This window comes from Carassius gibelio, chromosome A10 (genome assembly GCF_023724105.1).
Source record: "Carassius gibelio isolate Cgi1373 ecotype wild population from Czech Republic chromosome A10, carGib1.2-hapl.c, whole genome shotgun sequence".
Taxonomy (NCBI): Eukaryota; Metazoa; Chordata; class Actinopteri; order Cypriniformes; family Cyprinidae; genus Carassius; species Carassius gibelio.
In genome coordinates this window covers 7,421,595-7,449,503 of record NC_068380.1, presented here as the reverse complement: position 1 = coordinate 7,449,503, position 27,909 = coordinate 7,421,595, and the positions used below count along the sequence as shown (strand labels likewise).

Genomic DNA, 27,909 nt, shown 5'->3' with positions numbered 1-27,909 from the left:
GGAGAACTTGAGTCTTGAGAAAAAGAACAAAAAAACTGACAAAACCCTGAGCAAGTTTGCAAAGCTCTACATGTACAATATACACAAAGCAGAATCATCACCGCAAGAAAAAAACAGTCATTAGCTGTGCATAATTATTATTTAGTTTTATATAGATATTCAAAAGAACTGTAAACAATGAAAAAAGAAGAATCCCTCCTTTACACACTGATTAACCACTTAATGCCCACTGAGGTTAAAAAGACTGCAGCTATTCTCATATTTACATATTCATATGCAGGAACAGGAGCATTTGCTATGGCTGAGCATTATGGACGGCTTCCAGTCTGTTCTCTCAGTCTGCTGGAGGTCTGACTGGTCCTCAGCAGAACCAGAAGGGCATCCATAAAAGAGAACGCATTGCTGCACCTGCAGCCATTCCAGCCAGGAGGCCCAAAGCAATCTGCTCTCCAAAATTGTCGTAACAAGTGTCTCTGTGTACCCAGACATGCTGAGTCCCTGCAGGGAAGCACAGTTCATCCCTGGTTAAATGTTTCTTTGTTTATGAAACAGTTTCTACAGTGGGAATCAATAAGACCACTGAAAATCAAGGAGTTCAAATTTAAGTTCAAAGTGGTAATAAACTGTTACATTTAAAACAAACAAAAAATACATGTAAAAGATTCCGAACAGTTACTTGCCCAGCAATAGATGCTCTGCAGTAAATGGGTGCCGTCAAAATGAGAGTCCAAACAGCTGATCAAAACATCACAATAAACAACAGGTAATCCACATGACTCCATGTTTTTTGCATATTTCATTACTGATTCACAAGAGATTACTTTTTATTAGCTGTTTGGACTCATTCTGATGGCACCCATTCACTGCAGAGGATCCATTGGTGAGCACTGAGCAATTGATGTAATGCTAAATTTCTCCAAATCAGTTAGGTTGAAAAAACAAACTCATCTAATGTATATATTTGATATCTTGAGGGTGAGTACATTTGCAGAATTTTTTTTTTTTTTTTTGATGAACTATTCCTTTAATTTTCCTATTTTTCTCACTTAAATAATTTTAGCTTTAAAGTAGCAGTAAAGTGTGCTGTAAGGAAATGAATGAAATAATCATAAAATGGTGTAATTAAAACAATGTATTGTATCAATGTATAGAGAAACACAAATTGGCAATAGCACTTTCTCTGTGCTTTCTGCAGAATGAATGATGTGTTTGTATAATTACCTCCACTACCTGGACTTGGCATGATGTACACTGCATTATGACTGTCAACTGAAACGGTTTGGTATGTATCATCATAGGGATTGTATGTGAAAACCTATGAGAGTAAAAAAAAAAATTATTTTTATAAAAAAAACAAATAATAATTACAATAAACAGAAAACCATCCTGAATGTAAAAGATAAACTCACAGGATTTCTTTTCGCTTCCATGAGTGTGAGTTTCCAGGCCCTGAAAAGTAACAGAACTGAAATGAATTTGCGACGAAAGAGCTTCATATGTTGTGGGAGGGGTTAAGCTAAAATGTCAAGACTTACAGTGCCTCATCTTCACTGTTGGCACACAGGATCAGCATATTCCCACGCCTCAGATAAACAACCAGCAGATTCTCTCTGGGGTGACTCTCAGGTGGACATACATCTGCTCATTAAAACATTGTTAACATATTTCATACCATGCACATGTACTTTCTCCACGACCGAATAATTTGAAATGTTGAAAAAGTTCCTTCCTACTTGGACATTCCAGTCCAGACTTCACATTCACACAGGTGGCCTTCAGATTCACTTTGGTCTCGTAGTCTCTTCTGGACTCAGTTTTGTAGAAAACAAAGCTCCCATCTATCCACAGGTCACACCAGTTCAACTTCCAGCGCTTGAGGATTGAAGCTGTGAAAAGTTTCAATAAAATATTAATAAAAATCCATATGACTGAATACGTCTTCATTTCCACAGTCTTTTAGGACAGGCAATACATATAAAGAAGCAAACTACTTTTCCAAAATCTTTTTATAATCGATTCTTAGATACTAAGCGGTTGGGAACTGACAGTCACATCACCAAACTAATATTCATCCCCGAAGAGCCTTACAAGCTAGCTAGAACTTGAAAATGTTATTCATCCCTGTGAACTGTGAACTGAATCTTTTGATTATGTTCAGATTTGTTCATTGATTTATTCAAAATGTACTCTCTCTGTAGGTTACAGCATTTGGTGAAAAGATCTTTACGAGTATTACAAATAAAACTTTGAATCATTCAATCAATATGTCCGTTCAATACCTCTGAGTCATTCACATCCAAAACACCAAGACAGCACTAATACCGATTAAAATAACAATTAAAGTTTAAAACATGTATTTGATCCGACAGGATTAGACTATTATTAGACTAACAAAGAACAGACCTAAATTTATTTGTCATTCATGATTATTTTCTTTTCTGTTTATTTTAAGAAGACAATTAGCTTGGAATCGACTCCTGGTGTTGATTGGTTTCCTAATTCTATTCCAAACGTTATAAAATCAAACAACCCACTTTATTTGCAAGGCATGATGTTATTTTGGGGAGAGTATTCATATTCAATTTTTTTTCTTCTTTTTTATGTAACCCTATCGGCATCTATAATGCTTTAAAAGTAACGTGTTGGAGTCTCTCTAGGTTAGCACAAAACAACCTGGGGTCCTAAACTAACAGCTACTGTACTGTACTGTAACACTGACAGTAAGAGGATTACTACAAACAGTGTCAGGACCCGAGTGTCATTACAAACCTTCTGGAGCACTCTTTGAAATATATAATTTCAAATAAGATATCTATATCTTCCTCTTTCATCTTTCAGTGCTAAAATTTGAACTACTTCTAATTTTCAGAGATACCTTGAGAAGATTAGGAAACACTTTAAATAAACATATATCAATGAGAATCATGTACTTACACTGTCTCCAGAGCCAGCCAGATTTGAGCAGAGCCATTGGGCCTGATCTGTCAACTGCTACAGGAACAACAGCTATACTCCTAGTGCTGTTGTGCTTGTTTGATATGCCTGTTTGTTTGTGAGGTATGACTGACTGTAGACAGTCGAAAGGGGTTTTGTAGTGCTGGAATAGTTTGATGACTCTTCCTCTAATCCTTTTAACAGGCCAAAGTGAAGCTTCGCTTGACCAGTAATCTCAGATTACAGCACCATGCGAGTTTGTAGCCTACTGGTTGTACGTGGAATATTCAAATTCTTTCCTGTGTTTCTTAATCTCTACTTCATGTTATTGTGTATTACTGTGTTTAATCAGTTTAGCCTGTTAACAGTCTTCTTGCTCAGACTGAATGCTAAATAGGCATACTGAAGCACACTCATCTGAATCACACTAACATTAGCTCTAAAATGCACCTGTTGCACTTTTTAGATTTTAATTAAGATTAATGTCTTCATGAACTTAATTCCTGTCTGAAAAAGTCGCAACAAAGACGTTCTAAAAATGTATGTGGATAGGCATACAGTAGCACATCATGATCACATGCACACCTTTATCTCATCTTTGGCTACATCCATCATAAACAGAGTAATTGCAGTAGTCAAATCAAGCCACTTATCTGTTTTTAACCGAAGCTGTGAGAGCTGTAATTAGTAACTTCGTCATCACTGCATGGCACTGCCATTTTTCTGAATCAGGAATTACCCTTAATCTGTAGTAAACACTCCTAGGTGTGTTCATTTTACTGGTTTTAAAAGTGTCAACCTTTTCACGAACAGCTAGTAACACATTTAGTACCAGTGTACTTCTAGAAATGTATTTATTGCAATGCATGACCATAACATGTATGAAAAATAATGATACAATAATACAATAAACAAGAATAAATATTATATATTATTTTAATATTATAAACACATAATGCAATATTACTACTACCACTGCTTATTATTATTATTTACAAATATATATTATTATTTCTGATATTGGATTTAAATTTGATTGGGTGAGTGTCCCACTTTGTTATTACATACACCCACCGCTAGATGGCCTCATTTCCCAAACATTATGTGACGAACGCTTTTTTTTTTTTGTGTGTGTGTGATTATTTTACGATGATGAAGGTAGAATAAATTTAGCTAAAGTGACAGTTGACCAAATTTTGATCATTATCACTGCAGTTAGATGTAGAACGAGAGCTGGAGGATCTGAGGTCGAGTTACACTGCTTTTTATATTCCTATACGTATGTATTAATTATATAACCTAATTTCACAACTCACTAATAATTTTCACTAATTAGACTACTTTTCATTGAAATTAATACTTTTGTTTAGTAAGGATGCATTTAATTGATCAACGGAGACAGTAAGAATATTTATATTACAATATTATATTACTATTTCAAATATATGCTGTTCTTTCTATTCATCAAAGAATCCTGAAAAAAGGGATTATGGTTTCCACAAAACAAATTAAGCTTTTTTTCAACATCTGATAATAATAAATGTTTCTTGACCAGCATATCAGCATATTTGTATGATTTCTGAAGGACCACGTGACACTGAATGATGCTCAGAATTCAGCTTTGCATCACAGGAATACATTTATTTTTCTTTTTTTTTTATAATAAATACTACTTTAATAAATTATTTTTTAAATACATAAAAATGTAAAACGTTATGTTGAATAACATTTTTACTGTGTTAAATGTATTTTTATTTTAGATAAAGACAGTGAGCATAAGCAATACATATTTTTAAAAATATATATACATAAAACATTTTAAGATCTTTCAACTTTTGAACATTAATGTGTCTGTTTGTGTGTGTGTGTGTGTGTGTGTGTGTGTGTGTGTGTGTGTGTGTGTGCGCGTGCATTATAATTAGAAGTTTAACTATAAATAGCATTATAATTAAAAGAAATTGCTAAATAATAACAAAATAGTTAAAATATCTAGCTTTTTTCATAATTTTTTTTTTTCACAATATACATATTGTGTTTAAATTAAGTTATTTTAGAAACATTTTGTCTTTTTATATCTCTAATTTTCTATTGACCATTTAAATTATTGTTGGGGCATGTAAGGTTTGAAAACCCCTTAACTAGATGCCAATTATGATGTTGCCATTTATTGGTTAAGTTTATGTTTTTCAGGCTAGGAACAGAGCAGAGCAGGTGGTATATTGTGCCGGAGAAATACGGCAACTCCTGACTTCCAGCTCTCTATTGAGGATGCTCTAGTCTTTCTCCAGCATGGACACCAAAATCACACACCTCCAGCACTTTGGGAGAACAAGAGCCAGAAATAGACACACTCACCCAGAGGAGCTGAACAGTCATGGCAGCGGTGAGACCACTGGTTATAGTATAATATATGGAATAATGCTAGTTTATAGTTTTTTTACATTGCTAGTACTAAATGCTTAATATAATTTAACAAACAAAACGCTAAATTTTCTGCTCTGTTCCTCTTTTGCACAGCCATAAATCTGGCCAGGGCTCTGTATGCCTATGAGGCTCAGAGTCAGACAGAGGATGAATTGTCTTTCCCCAAAGGGAGCCATTAATTACATTCTCAGCAAACACAACCAAGAAGCTGATGGGTTCTGGGCTCTGGGAGGGCGAGTTCAGTGGCGCAGTGGGCATCTTTCCCGCAGTATTAATGGAGGATCTATACAGACCAGAGAGTGCAGGAACACACAAGAGCATGAATATGCAGGTCTATACACATAATGCTGGAGAACAATGGCCAAATTGAAAAAGTTTCTGTGTTCATGTTTACAGCAAGCCTGTGTTCAGTGCTAAAATATTTTCTGTAATAGCTGTTTCTTACCACCAGGTGTCTTTGTCAGCTCTGGATCAAACTGCTTGTCCACCCACAGTGTTTATATTCTGTAGCTGTCCCCACCTTAAATGGCTATCAGTAAGACACAGAGCACCACAGCAAACCATAAAGCTTTATAATAAAGCTCACATGATAACACTTTTAGTGATTTTTTCATCTCACTACCTGATTGTCTTTAAAATGTTGATTAATAAAAAGACACAATATTTGCATTTATTAATTGAACTTCTTTCAAATAAACTTTACATTTTTTCTAAAGAAAAAAACATATTTTGACTCCGCTTTTATTTGTATATTTTCAGTTTTCAATGTTTAGTAATTTTAAGTGCATTTATCGTTTCATTTTTTTTCTAAAATATTTCTATTAAGATAGAAAATTATTTTTATTTAATTTCTGCTTTAGTTATTTTAGTACTTGAACTTTTACTTATTTTCAGTTAGATTTTCCAGACAAATTCAATGTTCTAATTTTAATTTGTCTTACTTATGTGCTTTTCTTCTTACATTTTCAACCTTATTTAAAGGTATGAAAGCTATTTTTAATATTATGTTTTATGATAAAAAAAGAATTTCAAAAAATGTTTTAGTTTTAGTTAACAATTGAAACACTGAGGCCTAGTGTTATTACATCTAACTAATCCTAAAACCATTAAGTAAAATGTGTTACTTGAAATAAAATAAACATTAACTGAAATAAAATATAAAACGGAAGGTGCACGGATTAATTCCTGTCAGATTTCATGTTGTTCGTAATGTTTGTACAGAGGCTGCTATGAAATCCTTTTCTGTTGAATCATTTCAGTCAACATACATTGTGAAATGGTTCACAATGAAATTGGATAAATGTAATTGTTCAATTTCTGTAACACCCTTAAACGGGTGGGTGGGGCCATTTTTAACTTTTGTGTGTTGCTTCTGTTGTTATTCGCTTCTAGTTGTTTTTTCTGTATAAATACATTCCACTCTGCTGCTGAAACCCCCAGGGCATCCAAGATCTAGGTGACTTTGTTTCTTCTGTACAAACCAAGATTTTTAAGTCAAACCATTGCAGTCTAACACTCTTATAAGGTGAGTGGATGGGAATCATGGCTAAAACATACAATAATAAAAAATAAATAAATGAAAAAAAAACACACAAACGAAAATTAAACCCTGCGGCTCGTGATGATACATTGATGTGTAAAGACAAGAAATGATTGGTCTGTGCAAGAGACTGAACAGTATTTATATAGTTTTTCTACCTGATTTTTACCACAATGACTGACCTGTACTTTCATAACTTATTAACACATTCTGCCCGATTGGGCCCCAAGCGGATTTTAGCTTTAGCATGAAGTCACAAACTCATTAAACCCTCTAACCTCATTAAGTTTATACAAATATTTGTTTCATTCTCTGTAGCAGAATGTGCTTTTAAGACACATGCTCTTGTACAAGTAAGCACGGGTCAAATACTTGTGGGCTTTACTTAGAGAACACTAAGATCACTTCGTGTTCTGCTAACTAGACCTAGACAAACCTGCTTAGGACATTTACAAGTAAAATAGCTTGTTTTTAAGGAGATTTTGCACTTGACCTCGATTAACATTCTATATTAAGTGACAACGTCATCATTTGAGATGTTCACGAATTAGTGCTGTCAATTTTTTAAGTAATAATAATAATAATAAACTTTAATCTCACAATTTAGATAAGCTTTCATACTTAGATTATGACTTGTTGCAATATGTAACAAAAGGTAAGGTTGTCTGAATTTAATTTAATTGGGGATTGGCATGTGTGTCAAGAAACCTGACTATATTGCTCACATTTGCGTTAAGACACAATATAATTTAAGTTAACAGATTTCTTACAATAAAGAACCAACGAAGTTGACAGTGATTTCATTAGATACTTTAATACAGTAAAAAAAACTCACACCAGCATATAGCAGTTCATGTAAACACAAATAAAACACTCTAAACCTTGTAAAATAATTGTCCATCCATAAAAATAAAAAAATAATAATAAATGCCACAATCAGTTTCATCACTTCATACGTTTTCACCCCTTTAGGGATAAAGTTCACAGATAGTCTCCAGCCATCAGAAATAAAACAGTTTATCTGGTTTTATGAAAGACCGCTCAGTCGTTCACTGACTTCCCAAAGCTTTTTGGCCACTGCGTCATCATTACCTTTGGCACTAACTTTCTCCACAGCGCAGCATGAGAAATGACGTCCACTGAAATGCTCGATTCCTTCCTGTACAGCACAATGCAGAGTCGTTTGGGCTCCAGTTTTTGGGTCCAGGAACAGCAGTCTAGCCACTGGCTCGATGAACACTTTCTGCCAGAGACTCACATGGCGGGAGAGCTCAGTCTTTACAACACCTGCAAAAGGGATCATACAATATTATGTATTTGTTTAACCCAACTGAACAACTGATTGGTGATTCAGCAGTGAATATTTAAGACAGAAGGCTTATCAAAAAACAGGAAATGGCTCTGAAAATTCCAGATGATTGATCTGGAATTCACATGCAAAACAAAACTATACACAAAAACTATGGGTCTCATTAACTCTTATTATTTATTCATCATGTCATTATAAATCATCTCATTATTGATCATTTAAAAAAAAAAAAAAAAAATGAATTCCCACCAGGAATGTGGTATTGCATACCAGCAGTTGGTTGTAAACCTTCTGGTTTTATGAACAAATAAGTGTGTATTCATGATTAGTAAACAAAAAGATGTGAATGGCACTCAAGTGACAACTGATGCTGATAGGTCACGTGATGGTGACAGATGTGGTACATCAGAATTTCATTTATACTACTAAGTTTCAAACCAAACGTAGTACCTACTAGACAGTATGAGCTTTCGTTAATATATGGTCATATTTAACATATGTTAAATATTGGCAACCAGTGGCAAATATGACTGTACTATATAAGTACAGTCATAGTACAGTCATATTTGTCACTGTTTGCCCATTTTTGAGAACGAAATCCAATTGTTAGAGGTTAGAGGGTGAAAGATATCCCCACACAGATTTCCCAGAGTTCCATGTTTATTGCAGATATGCCAAGTTGGCCAACAGAAAGCTGCTTGGTTTGAAAGTGACTGGTGTATGACTTGATAATTTACCTTTGTTTGACAGCTAAATATTGCCAAAATTTCATTATGACCTTTTCTTTTAATATCAAAAAATTTGGTTTTGAAACTATTTTTAATGTTAGTCAATTTCATAAATAACGACAAAGAAATGGAAAGTAACACACTGAAAACATTCATTCTTTAGTAAATGTGACATTCAACACTGTGACGTTTCAAACCTGTATGACTCTTTATTTGTGGAACGCAAAAAGAGGAATTTGAATGATGTGCAAACGAATGAGAAAAAAATTCATATGGGTTTTGAATAACATGAAGGTAGGTAAAAAAAAAAACAGAACTGCAACTTTTTATTTCTTAAAAGTATAATTTACCTGGATGCACACTGTAGCAGGTGACATTCGTGCCCTTCAGTCTCTTGGCCAGTTCGTGAGTGAACAGGACATTACAGAGTTTGCTGTTGCAGTAGGCCTGGAAGAACTGCCAGCTGTATCGCCCTGACCCCAGGTCTTTGGTAGCTACAAGAGAATCGAAATCAATCTTGCCCCAGCGATAGGCCATGGAGGACAGAGTGATGATGCGAGCAGCAGGACTCTCCTTCAGACGGTCCAGGAGAAGACACGTGAGCAGGAAATGACCAAGATGGTTTACTCCAAACTCTATGCCAAAACCATCCTCGGTTCTTCCATCTGCCACAAGACCTAAACATGAAAAAACCTTTGAATACAGTGCCACATGTTCCCTGTAGTATTCAGATAGCGGTCAATCAAGTTGGCCTAACTTTTACCTATGTTTCCCACATTTGTTTACATTCTGATTTGAAACCGTTTTGAGGATTTTGCTTACCTGCATTGTTTATGAGCAGATCCAGTCTTGCCTCAGATTTGAGGAAGTTCTTAGCAAAAGCTCGCACAGATTTGAGGCTTCCAAGATCAAGCTCCATGAACAGGATATCATTGCTTCCTGTGGCCTGAACAACAAACACTGCTTCAATAAACACTCATAACTCTTTAATCAGTGGTCAGAAGTGATGGTCCTCACCTTTTTGATGTCATTTATAGCTGCCTCTGCTCTCTTCTGGTTTCTGCAGGCCAGAATGACTCTTACTCCACGACCTGCCAGATCTAGAGCTGTGGCCTTACCGATACCAGTATTCCCGCCTGAAACATCAAACCAAACATCTCTCATGTCCAAAACTAAACACAGCGGCACAGCGTCCCACGTCATATATAGAAGAGAATGCTACGTGTCATTTTCCAGAGGTGATTTGTATGTTTATCAAAAACCTCACCTGTAATAATTGCCGTTTTCCCGGTCATATCAGCGGTTCCTTTACATTTCGACTTCTTAAAGAGCGTCTCCACTAAGACGACATAAAGAGCTGCGACAAGCACACCAGCGATGATGAGATGGATCATGATTGTGACCTACTGTCGGCGTCTGCGGGCGGTTCTTATGTTCTCCACCCGGGCTGAGCCTGATAAACCGGTTCGAAGTTTTCCTCCATCACCTCACGAGCACTCAACGAAACCGGTTTGCTTGTGCTCAAGCTAACAATATAACGATCCAGGCCAACGACTGCTTTTTTATCTTAATATCTTGTCATGGTTGGTGAACTGAGTAGCGCTTTTTATACAACAAACCAGTTAAAGGTTCTTTCACAGTTAAAGAGTTTATTTATTATTTATTTTTACAAAAAAAAAAGGGAGACTAAATGCAGTTTTTGAGGGAAACGACTGAAAGTTGTTTGAGTGGGAAGACATCATCAAAGAACTAACACCCCAAGCTATTCTGAGTCTCATTATCATGGAGAAATTGAGTAACTGGGCCAACAATTTTGGCATTCCTTGACGTATTTTGACGCATGGAATCCACAGGTGAGAGTGCATGCTGTTCCTTTACTAAATCAAAGACATACTCTAACTGGGAGAGGTGACACATTCAACACACAGTAAAGGCCTAGGTATCCCCAGACACACCTAGTGAGTTACGTCTTTGCTCTGATATGACAAAGAAACATGATTTATGCAGAGGAAACCTGGTAAACTTCAGGAAGGGAAAACATTTCATATACACTGGTTTTTAACTGTTTTTTTAACATTCAAAATGTTATTTCTAATTAGAGATATTTGCACAAACACAATGTGTAAAACAATCAAAGAATGTTTTCATTATAAGAATATAATTTTTTGTTGTGGTCAGAGTATATTTTTCACTGGCTTTTTATAATATACAGAAACAGATTTATCCCACACAGTTGACCACAGGTGCCACTAAATACACTGCAAGTGCAACTCCATAATCTCACGCTAAACCAACCAGCCTCTCGCTGACTTCCCAAAGCTTTTTGGCTACTGCATCATCTCTGGCTTTAGCAGAAACATTCTGGACTGCACATTTAGAGAAGTAGCGTCCGCTCAGGGGTTCAATACCCTCTTGAAGTGCACAATAAAGAGACGTTTGAGCTCCAGATTCCACGTCTGCAAAGAAAAGCAGCAAAATCCATAGAACGATGTGGCGACAGATGTCCGTTTTGATGGCGCCTACAAAATAAATCAGAATTGATCACTTATGATGACCTACGATATTTTATCAAGTACTGCTTCTTACTGCTAACACAAACTGACCTGGATGAAGACTGTAGCAGGTGACATTTGTGCCTTTGAGTCTCTTGGCTAGTTCATGCGTAAAGAGGACATTGCAGAGTTTGCTGTGGCCGTACAACTTTAATAAGGCCAATGTGGAATTTCCTAAACCCAAATCTTTATGAGTGTTGATGCAGTCGAAATCAATTTCCCCCCCTGAATGGGAGATTGAAGAGACTGTCACAACTCTGCTGGGGCCGCACTCTTTTAACCTTTCCAGCAGCAGGATGGTTAACAGAAAGTGACCGAGGTGATTGACGCCAAAGATCCTTCCAAAGCCATCCTCAGTCTTGCCACCAACAAGAAGTCCTAAAAACACAGAAAAGAAACAATATAATGTTTTTAATCCTGTGGCTGATTTTCAGTTATCTTAAAACGTATCATTGCATAACATAAAATTGCATATATTTGATAGCTACCTGCATTGTTGATAAGAATGTCCAACCTGGATTCTTTCTTAAGAAAGTTTTCAGCGAAAGACCTCACAGATTTCAGACTGGCCAGATCCAAGTGCATATACAACACCTCTTTGTTTCCGGATTCCTGTGTGGCAGTCACATCGGTTCACTGATTTCACAACATTCCTACATTCATTCTGCTGACTTATCTAGCAGAATCATGGATTTGTTTAATACTGATATGACTGGAGTTTTATTTATTATTATTTATATAGTAATATTTTTCTTTCTTTTTTTTTAGGGGCAAAGGTTTTTAATGGAGAAATATTGAGGTAAAAATTCCATTCGTTTTCTACAAAAAACCTTTAAGGCTACAAAAACATAAAGGCCTACATATGACCTTAGGCTGGTTTTGGTTGATGCTGTTTTTTTCTTTTCAGCAGTTTTCAACATTTTAATGTGCCTGCATGTGGGGGAATTCAATCAAGTGTTGAGAAATCATCATTATGGGCTCTATTTAATATCAAGCAAAAGACAGCAGACTTTAGACACATCTATGAAAATAACACAAGTATGCTGTTCGATCCTTTGAGGAAACCTCATGTAGGCTATATGGTGCTGGTCATATAATTAGAATATCATCAAAAAGTTGATTTATTTCACTAATTCCATTCAAAAAGTGAAACTTGTATATTATATTCATTTATTACACACAGAATGATATATTTCAAATGTATTTTTCTTTTAATTTTGATGATTATTAATGACAACTAAGGAAAATCCCAAATCTCAGAAAATTGGAATATTACTTAAGACCAATACAAAGAAAGGATTTTTAGAAATCTTGGCCACCTGAAAAGTATGAACATGAAAAGTATGAGCTGGTACAGCACTCAACACTTAGTTGGGGCTCCTTTTGCCTGAATTACTGCAGCAATGCGGAGTGGCATGGACTCGGTCAGTCTGTGTCACTGCTCAGGTGTTATGAGAGCCCAGGTTGCTCTGCTAGTGGCCTACAGCTCTTCTGCATTCTTGGGTCTGGCATATTGCATCTTACTCTTCACAATACCCCATAGATTTTCTATGGGGTTAAGGTCAGGCGAGTTTGCTGGACAATTAAGAACAGGGATACCATGGTCCTTAAACCAGGTACTGGAAGCTTTGGCACTATGTGCACTGTGCAGGTGCCAAGTCCTGTTAAAAAAAGAAATCTGCATAAAGTTGGTCAGCAGCAGGAAGCATGAAGTGCTCTAAAACTTCCTGGAATACGGCTGTGTTGACTTTGGACCTCAGAAAACAAAATGGACCAACATCAGCAGATGACATGGCACCCCAAACCATCCCTGACTGTGGAAACTTTACACTGGACCTCAAGCAACGTGGATTGTGTGCCTCTCCTCTCTTCCTCCAGACTCTGGGACCCTGATTTTCAAAGAAAATGCAAAATTTACTTTAAATCAGAGAACATAACTTTGGACCACTCGGCAGCAGTCCAGTCCTTTTTGAAGAGAGATGCTTCTGACGATGTCTGTTGTTCAAGAGTGGCTTGACACAAGGAATGCGACAGCTGAAACACATGTCTTGCATAAGTCTGTGTGTAGTGGTTCTTGAAGCACTGACTCCAGCTGCAGTCACTCTTTGTGAATCTCCCCCACATTTTTGAATGGGTTTTGTTTCACAATCCTCTCCAGGGTGTGGTTATCCCTATTGCTTGTACACCTTTTTCTACCACATCTTTTCCTTCCCTTCACCTCTCTATTAATGTGCTTGGAATACAGAGCTCTGTGAACAGCCAGCCTCTTTTGAAATGACCTTTTGTGTCCTGCCCTCCTTTTGCAAGGTGTCAATGGTCGTCTTTTGGACAACTGTCAAGTCAGCAGTCTTCCCCATGATTCTGCAGCCTACAGAACTAAACTGAGAGACCTTAAAAGCCTTTGCAGGTGTTTTGAGTTAATTAGATGATTGGAGTGTGGCACCAGGTGTCTTCAATATTGAACCTTTTCACAATATTCAAATTTTCTGAGATAGTACTGAATTTGGATTTTTCCTTAATTGTCAGTTATAATCATCAAAATTAAAAGAAATAAACATTTGAAATATATCAGTCTATGTGTAATGAATTAATATAATATACAAGTTTCACTTTCTGAATGGAATTAGTGAGATAAATCAACTTTTAGATGATATTCTAATTATGACCAGTACCTGTATTGTCCGAAGCCCGTGATCTTTTTTGAAGATTCACTCATTTTATTACATCAAACGATATAGTTTTTAATTATTTAACTTTTTTAGTCTTCTGATACAATTATAAAATGTTGTTTTCGACCTTAAAACTGTATTAAACAGAATTCTAACCGTAACGCATTGTTTGCTTTTTCAGCTTCTCACGCGTTTTTAAAACGCCTGGTCACGTTAAAATAATTGTTTAAAATAGGCTATAAGTCAAATGAGACTCATTTCCATTTTTCTTTGGGTTTTTAAAACCTGCATTTATAGCTGATAATAGGTGGAACTGTCAATCGGTAACAAACCTTTATAAATCAGACAGAGCTAGTGACAATAACGTGATAAGAAGGTGTTTACTAAAAGCTATTGACGCTTTAAATGTTTAAAAGATAATATTTTTATTTTAGTGCTGCATGTTTGTATAATATAAGATACCAATCAAGTTAAACTATGAAACTTTTTTAAAACCAGTCATGTGAGATTTGGATGCAGCTCAGTGGCTCCACGAGCCTCCTAGCGGAACTTCATTTTTTTTATTTTATTAGAAACGGCGATTATCCTGAACAGTAAAGAAACAATGCTAGCTCTCACCCTCTGGATGTCTGTGACAGCAGCCTGAGCTCGCCTTTCATCCCTGCAGGCGAGAATCACACGAGCTCCTCTTTTTGCCAGATCCAGCGCGGTGGCTTTACCGATTCCCGTGTTTGCTCCTGCAGTTAAACCAACTCAAATGTCAATCGCATCTACTCAATGGCATAACACGATTGCCTGTGTGGACGAGATGTCCGTTTGGAGTGCTTACGAGAAGCGTAAAATGCGCAAAAACGTTTTAACATTATCAATAATGATCAAATTGGGACACGCCATGCGTGGCTGAAGAGAGTATCAAATACCCTGAATTGAAACTGAGCACATACCAGTCACGATCACTGTCCTCCCGTACAGCTTTGCTGTGCTCTTACATTTTGGCTGTTGCAACACCGTCACCCACATCAGCAGGTAAAACCCGACGAGTCCTCCGCAAATGAGCAGAACGGTAAACATGCTCAAACGATCAGAGCAAAAAACTGCTATGTTTATTTATGAAAGAGCAATTTCCTCCAGACTGGGAACAGGAAGACTTGCTGGAGCCAAACACGCCCTCGATGCCCTCCTCAGATTACAAAACCAAAAACAACCCTCAAAGCTATTATATTGAAGACTACAACACTGTTGCGCTGATTTAAAGCAATTTGTTACAGTAAGCTGCTGACAGGCCAGGCCTCTGTCGATGAAATTTTGAAACCATGTCCATGTTTCTATAGGGTGGTCGAAATTGTAAGATATTCTGATTTAAGCAGGGACCACTAGGAGGTTTTTCAAATATATCGTTTTGTCTGAAAGATTGAGACCAGTGAGTGAACCAGTAAGCATGATACATGAACACAGGCTGGTGGACTTCTAAAGCATGTTATTTAAAATCTGGTTTGTATTTACATAGTTTGAGACAAGAACCTGGTGAAAACTAATTGCAAAACCACAAGAAACAGGCACATAAAAGAACTGAACAGCAACAAAATAGTGCAGGACAGAAATACAAACTCTAGCACTTTTGCGCATTGAATCGTGTGGCTTTCTGGCTATTCACATGGATACATACATCTATGTACATGAGTCTCTTTGCACGTCGTGCTAAAGAACCACCAGGTCTGACTGCTCCAGAGGACATACATAAATAAAAACATCAATTTTTATGAAAAAAAAGAAAAGAAAATGCATGTTTTTTATAAAAACTATTGTAACTGGCACAAAATAGAACATGTTTGGATTTTTTTTTTTTTTACATGTCAAAATTGCTCACTGGTTCTGAGCATACAGGATGATCAAAGTTTCCCTTTAAAAATGCAAGTCTTGCCTTGAGACAAGAAAATGTGCAACCTGTCAAAAGAGTCTGAAATAACTAGATAAAAGGTCACCTCATGCAAGTGTATAAACAATTAGGAAACCGTTTAAACTGTACAAGTTGATGCTTGAGGGGTTAAGTTACAAGGTTGTTTTGAAGTGAAGGAGGCATGGCCTTGTTTAGCTGCTCCCCCTGTTGGCCAACTGTGGGAGTGAGGCTGCAGGTGTTGAACTCCTCTTTAAGTGACTTGTTGGCGAACTCCGTGATACTGAATATAAACTGCAAGCAGCCCAGTTTGATGTGGCTTCCATGATGGAGGAGTGCAGTGCCTTCCCATCCAGCACCACTGCCTCCAATATAACTGGAGCCGCTGTTTTTACAGTTACAGGGAGTGATGGGAGCATCTTGGGACTCGCAGCTCATAACTCCATCCTCTGTTGTTGCAGCGATGCCCACTGAAGACTCCTCCTGCTCCTTTTTCCTGCAGCGTCCTACAAATGCACTTTAGTTAATACTGATGCTTACTGTGCGATGCTTTTAAAGTTGTCATGAAATGGAAATCACCCTATCCATTTTCTAAATGCATGTTATTGAATTTATTTTAAATGATTAATTTGTGCATTTTTAATTTTTTTCCCCATGATTTTTAAATCACTGGAACTGAAAGAGGAATAACTCACGGATGATATTTTGCACTTTGGCGAGCAGGTTGTTGGACGTACTCTGGCTCATCTTCTCAGAGAAGTCACAGGAATATAATACGTTGTCAACAGTCGTCCCGTGTTCGCTGTAGTTCAGCAGTTCATACTGCTTTGTATTCTGGAGGAGGAGAGAACAAATGCATGTAAATGTAAATCACTCAAAAGAGATGACACCACCTTTGTTCGTAAAGCATGTTATATGTTTAAAAATGCATACCTCATCATAAAATATACAGGCATGTTTCCCTGAAACATAGTTACAATGCCCGTAGTTTTTAAGGCACACATCCATATCAGCACCTGCAATGAGAACACATAGCTGTACTGAACTTTCTAGGATGAGGCATTTCCTGCAGCCACCTGATAATAATCACCTGTTCCGATGTACAGACTCCTGTAGCACATGTTTACAGCCGTCCCCTTTCCTGAGGCCGAACAGAATGAAGCTCTCGCCTGCACTTCCTTGTTTTGGGCTGAAATGGAAACATCAAGAGTTCATTCGCTGACAGGTACACAAACTTCAGAAAGAGCATAATGAACAATGAATTTCATACCTTCACTGGGTTTCCTGTGAGTGGGTGACACAGATAAAGGAGAACTGCTCTGAACAGGAGAGGCTTTCGACTTGAAGAGCTGCTGAATCCGCTGCCAAGCTAAGAGCTTGATAAATTTCTCATCTAATGAGCCAAGCTCAACTTCTGCAAAATAAACCAGGTTTCAAAAAGTTAACAAAATGCTGGCATCTTATAAAAGTCTTTTATTTAAAATGGTTTACGTAATAGTAATCCTAATCCAAAAAGTAGTAATTATTATTTTATTATCAAATTGATAAATAACAGTTTATATCCAAATCATGGATGCTTACAAAAAAAGCACTGGAGATTTTAAATAAATAAATACTGCATTATTTCCCCCCCAAATAATGCAGATGAAATCTATTAATGTATGCAAGTTCGGTATGAAATTCTGTGAAAAAGCAGACTGCTTTGTGGTAGCTTTATGTATAGCTATTAACTGTAATTAGGACAGTGAATTTCTTTCACTTAACTGTAGAGAGTGCCAAATTTGCAAAAATAAACAAACATAAATTGAGTTGCTTTAATGCACAATTTAGAACTGGGAAGGATTTTGAAATCTTAAAGTTATAATATCTTTTCAACTGAACTTGAATAGCAAAACAGAAAGATTACAAGATTCCACTGAAACACACTCAAACCCACCTCCGCTGCCCTGCATGAGGTCTTTTATTCGTCCGGACAGCTCCAGCATGTTAGGTTCTGTGTAAGAGAAGACTTCACCACTGCCTGCAATCACAGGATGCGAGGCAGCATTCCCATCTGAAAGAGAAAGTAACCAATCAATATTTTTAAAGTGTGGCTGGATAATAATCAAACTACAGAAGTAGGCATTTACCACTGGATCTCTGATCTTTTGACTCGGTATCTGTGATGATTTTCTGTGGTTTAACAGCATGTGCTCCTGAACACGCAGTAGAGGCCAAAAGTTTTGCTGCTGCTGCTGCATCCAAAACTAATGCAGTTTTCCCAGGGTCACATGATGGGGTGCTGGGCTTAGATTTGACACAAGCAGGTGGAGGTACCTCGATGCTATTACAGGACTTTAAGCTGGCATTCTCAGTCTTGATTACAGTTTCAGTGTTGGTATGGTTGGGTAGATTGGGCATGTGTAAACGGGGTATATCATGGTCAGTGGTGTTTTCTTGAGTTCTATCAGGACCCTGCATTCCATTGGACTGAACCAATCGGTCTACAGGGCCATTTGTGGTCTTACAGTTCTGACACAGTCCATCAGTACATGAGCTACAGGAACCTTTTGGAGCAATGTTCTGGCTGCCTGTTGAGGTGGCACTCTGGCAAGAGTCTCTGAGTTTTAGATCAGTCTTTTCTGTGTGCTCCGAATCCCAAGGAGATGTTTGTCTGTTCCATAAATGCCTCATAATGCTGCACTGCAGCGAGATGACATCTTTGAGCCACTAAACCAAAGCATAAACAGAATAAAAACACTGGTTCAGAAACAATACTGAATCCAAAAGCAGAGCAATCTGCAGGCTGCATATACACACCTGACACTGTTCGTCTTCACTGGCTAAGTGCTGTGGGGTAAAAGATTCTGAGAGGCTGGAGCAGATCAGCTCTCCTTCACGGACTCCTGCCGGGGCCATCAGAGTAGGTGGGTTCTGGTACTGTGACTTTATGGCATCTGGAACCTGCGGTTAACCGAACGATATCTCCTATAAATGTCAACATGTCAAGTGTCTTATCACTCATATCATACAGTGAGTTTAAAAGAAGACAGATAACCTTCAGAGTCTTTCTGCTGTTGGCATGAGCCGACCGCCGAGTAGGGGGGTGCTGCTGATGTATCTGCTGCAGGAAGTCAAGTTTGACAGCATGTTGAGAAATGCGATCCTGAAACTGGTCAAATAACTGGCAACGGTTGCTGAGGGTCAAGGTTCTCTGGTTCAGCTGAGAGGAAATGAGGAAAATTAATGAGTGGCATGTTTGTAAGGGTGTTTTCGGGGTGTTTTTCAATTTGGCATATGAAAATTTCACAATTAAAAAGATATACAAGTTTTGATTTTTGTTTTACAAAAGCTTCCTTACTACCAGGTTCTGGATGTGGTTGGGACACATCCACCTGCCTGTAGGAAAGGCAGTGAGAGGCGGGTCCAAACAGTCCATGTGAAACAAGAGAGGGCAATAGTCGCACTGGATCAGTGGAGCCAATCGGCAGGTCCTGAGAGAAAAAAAACAGCAACTATGAATGTATAATATCTTAAAAGGGAGCTTATTAAAAAAATAACAAATAATTTGTATATAAAAGCTTGTACCTGCTGCATGTGTAGCACACTTTCACTGGCAGTGGAACCAGTCCACAATGGTCCAACTCATGTTGTGGGCGTTTAACATTCTTGCCTGATAACTCATCTTTTCGTCTCCTTTTGCTGTTGCCTTAGAGGATGAAAACAGAGGTTTCATTTCTTAGGATAACATATGATCTGTTCACACAATTTTACAGTGAGATCATAATGTCCTGTACCTGGAAATGCGGTTGTGCAAGTGAGGTCAGTTGGAAGCTGGAACTGCGTAGGGTTCCTTTGCATGGCAGCGGCAATTAGGAGGTCAAATGGTCTCTTGAGGGTGGTTTTGATATTTGAGATTTCAGGCTCAGAACCCTGGGCCTCGTCCTCCACGTCCAGGAGGTCTTCCTCCATGTCATTCTGCTCAGATGGTGTGGGCGTGTCTGTGGAAGAAGTGTTAGAGTTGGGGGTTGCGGGTCGGCTGCTTGGTCGTCTCTCCAGGAGCCGTACCTGAGCGACGGCGGCCCGAAGCCCTGTGCTACCCAACCCCATGGAAGGATCCGGACATAAAATCCCACATTCCTGCTCAGGAGTTGGAGAAGGCATTTGCCTCCCCAGCTGCGGCTCCAACAGACCGTTAATTTGCTCCTTCTTCTGTTCCCTTTTCTATAAATAGGGGGGAAAAAATACAATAAAAATCACAAACCAATATTTGAAACTTTGTTTTTTATTGCAAACCGCTGACAATCAACAAAAATGTTGAAGAACTAAAGTATAAGGAATTTTCAAACATAGTAAATATATGATTATCAGACATGTGATCAGCTAAGGACAAAAAAAAGAAAAGAAAAAAGAAGGAAAACTTGTTTTACACCAATTATGACTATACAATAGCAACAGTATAACAATAATATTTTATTAAATTATACAAATATAAATGTTATTATTAGTACAATGATTTGAATGTAAAATAAAAGATGTCTTTAATAATTTCACAGAACAAAAGTACAAAACTAATATTTGTGTCCATAACTGACAGGACACCAACCTTCTTGCGAACGGTACAGCGATGACACATCCAGTCGCCAGGGGGCAGCATTTCTCTACTCAATGGCGGGTTACTGAGGAAATGTAAACAAAGTCAGAGGTAAAACTACAGGCTTCATTTAGCACAGGGCAAACATACAGTTATAGTATGCACAGCCATTCAATACTACAATGAATGATAACGGGACAGCAGACCAGCTTTATACTTCAGCCTTTAGTAAAAATACAAACAAACATGATACTATAACTTTGGCAGCTTCTCAAACCAGACCCACATGTTATGCAAGACATGTTTTAAAAGAGGCAATTTTGAATAACCTATCTATACCCAGCCAGCATAGAGAAGGTAAATCAATACCTCACTCTGAAAGAAAGGAGCTTCTGTTTTCAATTGCATTGCACATGCGCAAACAGATCTACGTCCAAACATTTCTGTTCTACTGATGGTTTCAAATAAATCTGTAAGGAAGCTTAAAAGCACCAGACTCTATAAATGCAAAATGACCTTGACATGCTAATGTAGTTTCTTGTTGCGGCACAACTGATCAAACCCAGAAACTCTGGAACTAAGAGACTACACGGATGAAGTGTGGCAGATTTCCAGTGGCCCGTGGGCCACGTAGCACCAGCTGCATGTGTTTCTCCTCACACTAATGGAATCATTTCACATCCCAAACAGACACAATAAACAATGAGAAAATAAGGAGGGAATTGAAATTCAATCATCCTCCACTGCAGCTGACCAACTACAGCATGAAATGAGTTTAAAGTCATAATAAAACAGAAATGGCATCAGATAACACCACTGTGACATACGTCCAAGTGCAACAGGGTACCATTAAAAAAAAAATGTATGGCAGGGACTTGATTCCATGCATCAGTTGTTGATTGAATTTTGAGATGTGGACATTGCACTCAAAAATAGAAGCAGATGAGCGTTAAAGCATGCAAGAATTAAGTTTAGGAGGACTAATTGATTGGAAAAGCCCTGCATAAGAAAAATGTGAAACATGCATGGATGAATTGTTCACAATAAAATTTATAACATGCATTTAGAAAACTGATATTGTGAATTTTCATTTAATTCTGACATTAATAAGTGAAGCCAATCACAGATCTTCAGCAGACAAATTGACTCAAATGATCAAGGAAAATCCATCTCAAACTCTCCATAATGGAGATTGTGTGGTTGTGGCCTTCAGATCTCCATTGTTAATGATCATTTACCAGCTCCCTGCTAGAGCTTTTCCACGCTCATGCAAGAAACATCAGACAGCATATAAATAAACCCCAACATGCATGATGTTCCATCAAGAGATGCAATTATAAACATCAGCCAAATCTGAAGGACATCTAGTTGATACGCATGTGCACCGACTAAACCGACATGACAGCATTGGGCTCAATTTTGTTCCAGCTCCAGCATCACACACACCAGCACTGTAGATGGAAGGCAGCGGGGCAGTGATCACAACACAGCAGGTCCCCTCCTTCCCGGCAGCTGTCACAGGTTTCATGATTGCTGGCCCTGCCGGCTCTCCTGGTGCTCCTGTCTGGTTTCCTGGCCTTCTTCTCTCCATCTTCAGACTTGGGTGGCGCCAGCAGTGTCTGGATTTGCTGCAGGAGGGATGCGAGAGAGATTCAGAAACTCATTAGTGAAACATCTGCACGCTTCTTACATCACATCAGCCGCTCCAGCCATTGTTGGGCTGAGACCGTGAACTCGCGCGCGCCCCCGTTTGAAAGGAGCCTATGGAATGGATGACATTAGCGAGCAAGAGCGGGTTAGCGGCTAACGTTACTTTAAGAATGTTATCCGGTCAGTGAAGAGCGGTATAAAGGAGTCTATGAGTGGGTTTGACTTACCTCCATCAGCCCGCCGGAGGTATCCAGATCGTACACGATCGTCGGGTTCTCCATTTTCCCCCACATCAACACCAGCCCCAACTAGTTCCGTTTCCCTCAGCCACTACACCCCGACTCGTGTCAGATGAATAGCGTCTGACCTCCAAAACATCCGTAGAATTCCCGCCCGTGTCTGATGTGGTTCCGCGCGGGTTCTCCGTTAATCGAGCAGGCGCGCGGAGGCCTCTATTCCCGGTGCTGTGCGAGATTCCGGCCCGGTAAGAGAAGGAATAATAAACACAGATAAATAACCACTAAATCCATGTTGCAAAGACGTCAAACATCAAGCACCCCGAAGAACAACTCCCCCGAGGAACTGGCAGCGGCGAAAACCAGACGTTTTTCTCCCAGTGAAAGAACGACTTAACGGCGGAGCGTCTCTGTTGTGATGAAGGAACGCTCGCGTGAACTGACGCACAAACCTGTGTGCGCATGCGTCGCCCCGTCAGTAGCTATAGGAATCCAATTCATTTAGAGAATCGGTTCGCTTCAGTTAACCGGTTCAGTAGAATCAATTCAGTGATTTGCCATAGTTGATGTTTATGTTCTATTGAATATTTATACAGCTGTATAAAAATAACATTTTTAAATAATATTTATACCATACACATTTTAATTACTGCTTTTAATGACTTTACATCGATTAAAGTTTCAATTAACATTCCACACCTCACAATTTTACATCCAAAGTTTTCTCCACGGAATAAAGAAAGTCATATATTTGAAATGAACACGAGGGTGAGTAAATGATGACATATATTTAACTTTTAAGTAAAGTATCTATTGTTAACAATCTAGTGATTTACAAACGCTTTGCGAATCGGTTCGAATGAATCTTTATAAAGAGTCGGTTCAAAACAATAATTCTTTCGCGGTCGGGCATCACTACCCGTCAACAGTGGAGCCATCTTGCGCTTTTCCTCTGTTTATAAAAACCTCTCTGTCGATGCAGTCATTGTGGGAACCGACAGTTTGTGTGTGAGGAACTTGTTTAATACAATATCCCATGACGTTTCGACAGCAGATGCCATTATCCGTTTTGTTTACGTATTCGAGCCTCTTTTTATTGTGAGGGAAAATTCAAGCTTCTGATTGGTCCGTTTCGTCGCCGGCGTGACATGAACCAATGCGAGAAACGGAAGAACTGAATCAAATTCCTTTTGATGGTTTTGGAATGGGGTAGTGTTAAAATCAACATATCACCAGTAAGCACTGAAATGATTATTATTTAATTTATTAAACTAGATATTAAATATTTAGAATACATTATAATAGAATAGATTCTATTGAAAAGCAAAATATGTTTGTTTTATTATAATAAATATAGCACATTTGAGAGATAAAAAAAATGTGATGCTGTTCAATAAATAGCTGCAGTCTTGTTCAAAGAAAAACTTCCACAGCTACACACTATATTGCATAATAAACACACAACACAACACCATAATGTAGTTTTTGACCATTTATTTACAAAGTTATCTGCAAATAAGCACCCATGCAGCCAGTGAGTTCAACTCGAGACTTTCAGCCACTCTCCCAACTCTTTTGCTGCATGTGGGTGAAAACAGCTTCCACCTCTGTTGTTTTCCAGTGTGAAATAAAGAATCCAGTGCATTCTGATATAGTCTAGCCTCAAGGTGTGAGCCTTTGGGGCTTTAAAAAAAGGTACAACACAAACCTCAGGCTCTGACATGCTACAGAAATAACACTCTATTGTCCACCGTCATTTATGTGCTGGCAGAGGTCTTAGAGAAAATACATTTACAGGAACCCAGCAGGAAAAAGAGCATAGGTGCCAAAAGAAAGACAGATGAATTTTACATACACACCTCGCATTGCCTTGCATCCTGAAAAGATAAACAAATCAGATTTCAGGACAGTGCAGTACAGTAGTTTGCTTTGTCCTATCATTCAATACAGCTGGTTATCCAAGTTGTAGGCTACTTGAAACAAAAAAATTCAAAAGTTCAAATGTTTTGGGTCAGTAAGATTTTTTTTAAATATTTTTGAAAGAAGTTACTTATGCACACCATGAGACTGCATTTATTTGATCAAAAATACAGAAAAAACTGTCAAATGTAATTGCAGTTAAACTGCTTTTTAAATATATTAGTAATATAAATATAATTTATTTCTGTGATGTTTTCAGCAGCGTTACACGATCCTTCAGAAAGCATTCTTCTAATATGCAATAATCTGTTTTTTTGGTTAGTTTTTTGTGGAATCTGTATGCATTTATCACCTTTCAAATAAAAAATAAATCCACATTTTAAGTTTATGAATGTATAATGTGCAAGCAAGTTCAAGAGCTTCTTTAGCATTTCTTGTCATCTGAATCAAAAAAAGGAAACTTATGAAAGCATGAAACAAATGATCAATCACATCAACAAACAACTTGAAACACAATAATGACTGAAAGTGAGTGTCATGAAAAAATCCAGTCAAATAAAGCTATTATAAATAAACATACATTTTTGTGATCATTCAAATGGAATTTAGACAGAACCTTTCACATTCAGTAGATAACGGTGAATTACATACACAAATTGAAACACACACACACACACACACACGTTTGTTATTTGGGAACAGTGGGGACATCCCATAAGCATAATGGTTTTTATATTGTAGAAACTGTATATTCTATCGCCATTCACCAACCCTACCCCTAAACCTAACCCTCACAGGAAACTTTGTGCATTTTTACTTTCTCAAAAAAACTCATTCTGTATGATTTATAAGCGTTTTGAAAAATGGGGACATGGGTTATGTCCTCATAAGTCACCCTCTCCTTGTAATACCTGTGTCATACCCATGTAATTATACAGAGTTATGTCCTGATATGTCACAAAAATATGCCCACACCCACACACACAGACACACATCTTCTGAGTTCTAGATATTTCTGACCCACAGCCTCGAGCCTAAATGGATTTTAAATCTAAAATAAATGTTTTAATAAGGGACACAGAATCTTTCCTCCAGACATATTCTTTCTAGCACGTTAATGTGTGTTACAAATAGACAGCAGCATTTTCAACCTTTGCTTATTTTTAAATATTGTTAAAAAAACTTAAGAGTTGGCTAATGCAACATTAGGCTCATTCAGTTATAAAGTTTTTTGAAATATCCAGTTCAGAGTCATAGATGATATGTCGAAATGACAGAATGGAAAGCATTGATCAGGACAAGACGATGGTGTTGTGAGAGCCCACGTCTCTGAGGTTCACGGCATCCATACTTACTCCTGTCTCATAAACAGGGTTGTCAAATGCAGATTCTTCTGTCATGTTGTCATACGGCGGCAATGATGATCCAGGGAGCTGAAAAGACTTACTTTGAGCTCTGCAGAGACAAACAAGACAACATTATCAGTGAAAAACTAACCCTAAAACAATAAGCACAGTGTATTTTTCCATGCCCTTGAAACTTACATTGAGATGCAGAGGAAGATGACCAAGAGGAGCATCAGCACCGCCACTACAGGAATCAGAACTGCGATAGCGATGTTGACGTCCTCTGCATCAAACTCTGAATCAACAGCTGTAATGTGGACATTTTACGGAACATAAAAAAATAATAATAATACAATAATGAATGAGGATGTTTAATTGTTTAGTGATCGAAACATTTAGATAATACAAAACATTGTGTCACCGTTCAATCTGTGTTCCTCATTGTTTCTTGTGGAAGCTGAAAAACACCAATGACAACGAATGAAATACCCCTGAATCATTGAACAGTGTTTTAAATCTCATGTAAGATGTAAGCCACTTACACTAAAGGAGATTATGTTAATAATTATTGTCTATTCTTGTTTTTTTGAACATTTTATTTAAACAATTATTTAAATATTTAACGTTAGGAGTGCAGTTTGTACCTCTGCACATAGGGGGCGCTCCGCTCCATTGAGAGGGATGTCCAGGGAGGCAGTGGATATTGGGTTCACCCTGAAGCACATAACCTGCTCGGCAGGTGAAGCTCAGAGTCTCTCCTGCCTGGAAGAACAGTTTCTCTGAACTTTGGATGGCCGAGGAGGGGGCACCAGGGTTACTGCAGGGTTCATATCTTTCAGCTAAAGAAAAACGCAGAGATTTCAGTCTAGAGATTTCTAAGTACTGGGACGCAGTAATTCTGAAGTCCACTAGATGGCAGTACAGTGTAAGATTTAGGTTTGCATTTCTTGGAATGCTGAAAAATTAATATCAACAATACAACAGCACAGACGTTTCCCACTTACGGACACATTTGGGCAGTCTTTCACTCCACTTTGGGTCTGCAGTATCTCTGCTGTAGCAAGTGAGCACTCCTGGGCCAAAAAGTGAGTATCCTTTGTTGCAAATGTACTCCACGGACGATCCCACAGTGAAACGAGAGCTGGTCACCAGTCTCTGACTGTTTTCCACTAGTCCTGGATCCTCACATGACATAACTAGGCAAAAAATAAAATAAAAAAATAACACTTGCAACATTTACCAATACTTCAAAATAAATAATTATGATTTAAGAAAGTAAATAAGCAATCAAATTAGAGAAGCAAAATTATACCGGAACTTATTTTTTTGCGCAGAACATTTTTATTGCATAAAATGTTTTTGTGGGGTTAAAACCTATCTTTAATCATTATCTTTAAAATAACTGTATATATTGTTTAATAATAATAATAATAATAATAATAATAATAATAATAATAATAATAGCATTTCTTGTCATCTGAATCAAAAAAAGGAAACTTATGAAAGCATGAAACAAATGATCAATCACATCAACAAACAACTTGAAACACAATAATGACTGAAAGTGAGTGTCATGAAAAAATCCAGTCAAATAAAGCTATTATAAATAAACATACATTTTTGTGATCATTCAAATGGAATTTAGACAGAACCTTTCACATTCAGTAGATAACGGTGAATTACATACACAAATTGAAACACACACACACACACACACACGTTTGTTATTTGGGAACAGTGGGGACATCCCATAAGCATAATGGTTTTTATATTGTAGAAACTGTATATTCTATCGCCATTCACCAACCCTACCCCTAAACCTAACCCTCACAGGAAACTTTGTGCATTTTTACTTTCTCAAAAAAACTCATTCTGTATGATTTATAAGCGTTTTGAAAAATGGGGACATGGGTTATGTCCTCATAAGTCACCCTCTCCTTGTAATACCTGTGTCATACCCATGTAATTATACAGAGTTGTGTCCTGATATGTCACAAAAATATGCCCACACCCACACACACAGACACACATCTTCTGAGTTCTAGATATTTCTGACCCACAGCCTCGAGCCTAAATGGATTTTAAATCTAAAATAAATGTTTTAATAAGGGACACAGAATCTTTCCTCCAGACA

General features: G+C 37.8%; 5 protein-coding genes across 7 annotated transcripts in view; all 5 read right to left on the bottom strand.

Annotated features, from left to right (window-relative positions):
* Positions 1-125: 125 nt before the first annotated feature.
* LOC128020999 (pleckstrin homology domain-containing family B member 1-like) lies at positions 126-3,361 on the bottom strand. The gene is made up of 6 exons (XM_052607853.1): positions 2,935-3,361; positions 1,734-1,886; positions 1,536-1,638; positions 1,410-1,449; positions 1,222-1,315; positions 126-498 (listed from the first exon to the last, which is right to left on the bottom strand). The coding sequence occupies exons 1-6, from the start codon at positions 2,969-2,971 to the stop codon at positions 362-364; spliced, it is 564 nt and encodes a 187-aa protein (XP_052463813.1). The 5' UTR covers positions 2,972-3,361; the 3' UTR covers positions 126-361.
* Positions 3,362-7,686: 4,325 nt separating this feature from the next.
* Positions 7,687-10,443, bottom strand: LOC128020992 (dehydrogenase/reductase SDR family member 13). Its single transcript, XM_052607845.1, has 5 exons — positions 10,203-10,443; positions 9,953-10,071; positions 9,758-9,881; positions 9,286-9,612; positions 7,687-8,185 (listed from the first exon to the last, which is right to left on the bottom strand). Exons 1-5 carry the CDS (start codon positions 10,327-10,329, stop codon positions 7,926-7,928), a joined length of 957 nt encoding a protein of 318 aa, XP_052463805.1. The 5' UTR covers positions 10,330-10,443; the 3' UTR covers positions 7,687-7,925.
* A 163-nt stretch (positions 10,444-10,606) lies between these two features.
* On the bottom strand, positions 10,607-15,465 carry LOC128020993 (dehydrogenase/reductase SDR family member 13-like). The gene is made up of 5 exons (XM_052607846.1): positions 15,101-15,465; positions 14,775-14,893; positions 11,976-12,099; positions 11,539-11,865; positions 10,607-11,454 (listed from the first exon to the last, which is right to left on the bottom strand). Exons 1-5 carry the CDS (start codon positions 15,225-15,227, stop codon positions 11,216-11,218), a joined length of 936 nt encoding a protein of 311 aa, XP_052463806.1. The 5' UTR covers positions 15,228-15,465; the 3' UTR covers positions 10,607-11,215.
* Positions 15,466-15,613: 148 nt separating this feature from the next.
* Positions 15,614-22,965, bottom strand: LOC128020991 (PHD finger protein 12). Of its 2 annotated transcripts, none has more exons than XM_052607842.1 (15): positions 22,501-22,965; positions 22,070-22,251; positions 20,636-20,708; positions 19,827-20,253; positions 19,618-19,738; positions 19,391-19,523; positions 19,088-19,252; positions 18,850-18,993; positions 18,180-18,759; positions 17,987-18,103; positions 17,321-17,464; positions 17,141-17,239; positions 16,984-17,066; positions 16,746-16,884; positions 15,614-16,556 (listed from the first exon to the last, which is right to left on the bottom strand). In XM_052607842.1, the coding sequence occupies exons 1-15, from the start codon at positions 22,564-22,566 to the stop codon at positions 16,201-16,203; spliced, it is 2,829 nt and encodes a 942-aa protein (XP_052463802.1). In that variant the 5' UTR covers positions 22,567-22,965; the 3' UTR covers positions 15,614-16,200. The 2 variants fall into 2 exon arrangements, with proteins under 2 accessions (XP_052463802.1, XP_052463803.1); XM_052607843.1 differs by having other exon boundaries at positions 19,394-19,523; positions 22,501-22,963.
* Positions 22,966-23,988: 1,023 nt separating this feature from the next.
* LOC128020990 (seizure protein 6) overlaps positions 23,989-27,909 on the bottom strand; it is a 34,985-nt gene continuing 31,064 nt past the window's right edge. Inside the window, exons 12-17 of one of the 2 annotated variants that reach the window (XM_052607841.1) lie at positions 26,780-26,971; positions 26,420-26,614; positions 26,197-26,232; positions 25,974-26,082; positions 25,785-25,884; positions 23,989-24,386 (exon numbers count right to left, since the gene is read on the bottom strand). In XM_052607841.1, the coding sequence (XP_052463801.1) occupies positions 24,357-24,386; positions 25,785-25,884; positions 25,974-26,082; positions 26,197-26,232; positions 26,420-26,614; positions 26,780-26,971 (662 nt within the window). In that variant the 3' untranslated portion in view covers positions 23,989-24,356. Of the gene's footprint in view, positions 25,885-25,973; positions 26,083-26,196; positions 26,233-26,419; positions 26,615-26,779; positions 26,972-27,909 lie in introns of both variants that reach the window. The other variant, XM_052607840.1, reaches the window with a different exon arrangement.

Excerpts from the sequence above, each read along its gene's own strand:
- LOC128020999 (XM_052607853.1), bottom strand. The coding sequence starts at position 2,971 with ATGGCTCTGCTCAAATCTGGCTGGCTCTGGAGACAGT. Across the intron at positions 1,887-2,934 it reads TGGCTGGCTCTGGAGACAGT|CTTCAATCCTCAAGCGCTGG; the intron begins GTAAGTACATGA and ends AACTTTTCACAG. Across the intron at positions 1,639-1,733 it reads GTCTGGACTGGAATGTCCAA|ATGTATGTCCACCTGAGAGT; the intron begins GTAGGAAGGAAC and ends TTTAATGAGCAG.
- LOC128020992 (XM_052607845.1), bottom strand. The coding sequence starts at position 10,329 with ATGATCCATCTCATCATCGCTGGTGTGCTTGTCGCAGCTCTTTATGTC. Across the intron at positions 9,882-9,952 it reads CTATAAATGACATCAAAAAG|GCCACAGGAAGCAATGATAT; the intron begins GTGAGGACCATC and ends TTTGTTGTTCAG. Across the intron at positions 8,186-9,285 it reads CTGCTACAGTGTGCATCCAG|GTGTTGTAAAGACTGAGCTC; the intron begins GTAAATTATACT and ends TCCCTTTTGCAG.
- LOC128020993 (XM_052607846.1), bottom strand. The coding sequence starts at position 15,227 with ATGTTTACCGTTCTGCTCATTTGCGGAGGACTCGTCGGGTTTTACCTG. Across the intron at positions 14,894-15,100 it reads GAGGACAGTGATCGTGACTG|GAGCAAACACGGGAATCGGT; the intron begins GTATGTGCTCAG and ends GTTTAACTGCAG. Across the intron at positions 12,100-14,774 it reads CTGTCACAGACATCCAGAGG|GAATCCGGAAACAAAGAGGT; the intron begins GTGAGAGCTAGC and ends ACTGCCACACAG.
- LOC128020991 (XM_052607842.1), bottom strand. The coding sequence starts at position 22,566 with ATGTGGGGGAAAATGGAGAACCCGACGATCGTGTACGATCTGGATACC. Across the intron at positions 19,253-19,390 it reads ACCACATCCAGAACCTGGTA|CTGAACCAGAGAACCTTGAC; the intron begins GTAAGGAAGCTT and ends ATTTCCTCTCAG. Across the intron at positions 18,994-19,087 it reads ACAGCAGAAAGACTCTGAAG|GTTCCAGATGCCATAAAGTC; the intron begins GTTATCTGTCTT and ends GGTTAACCGCAG.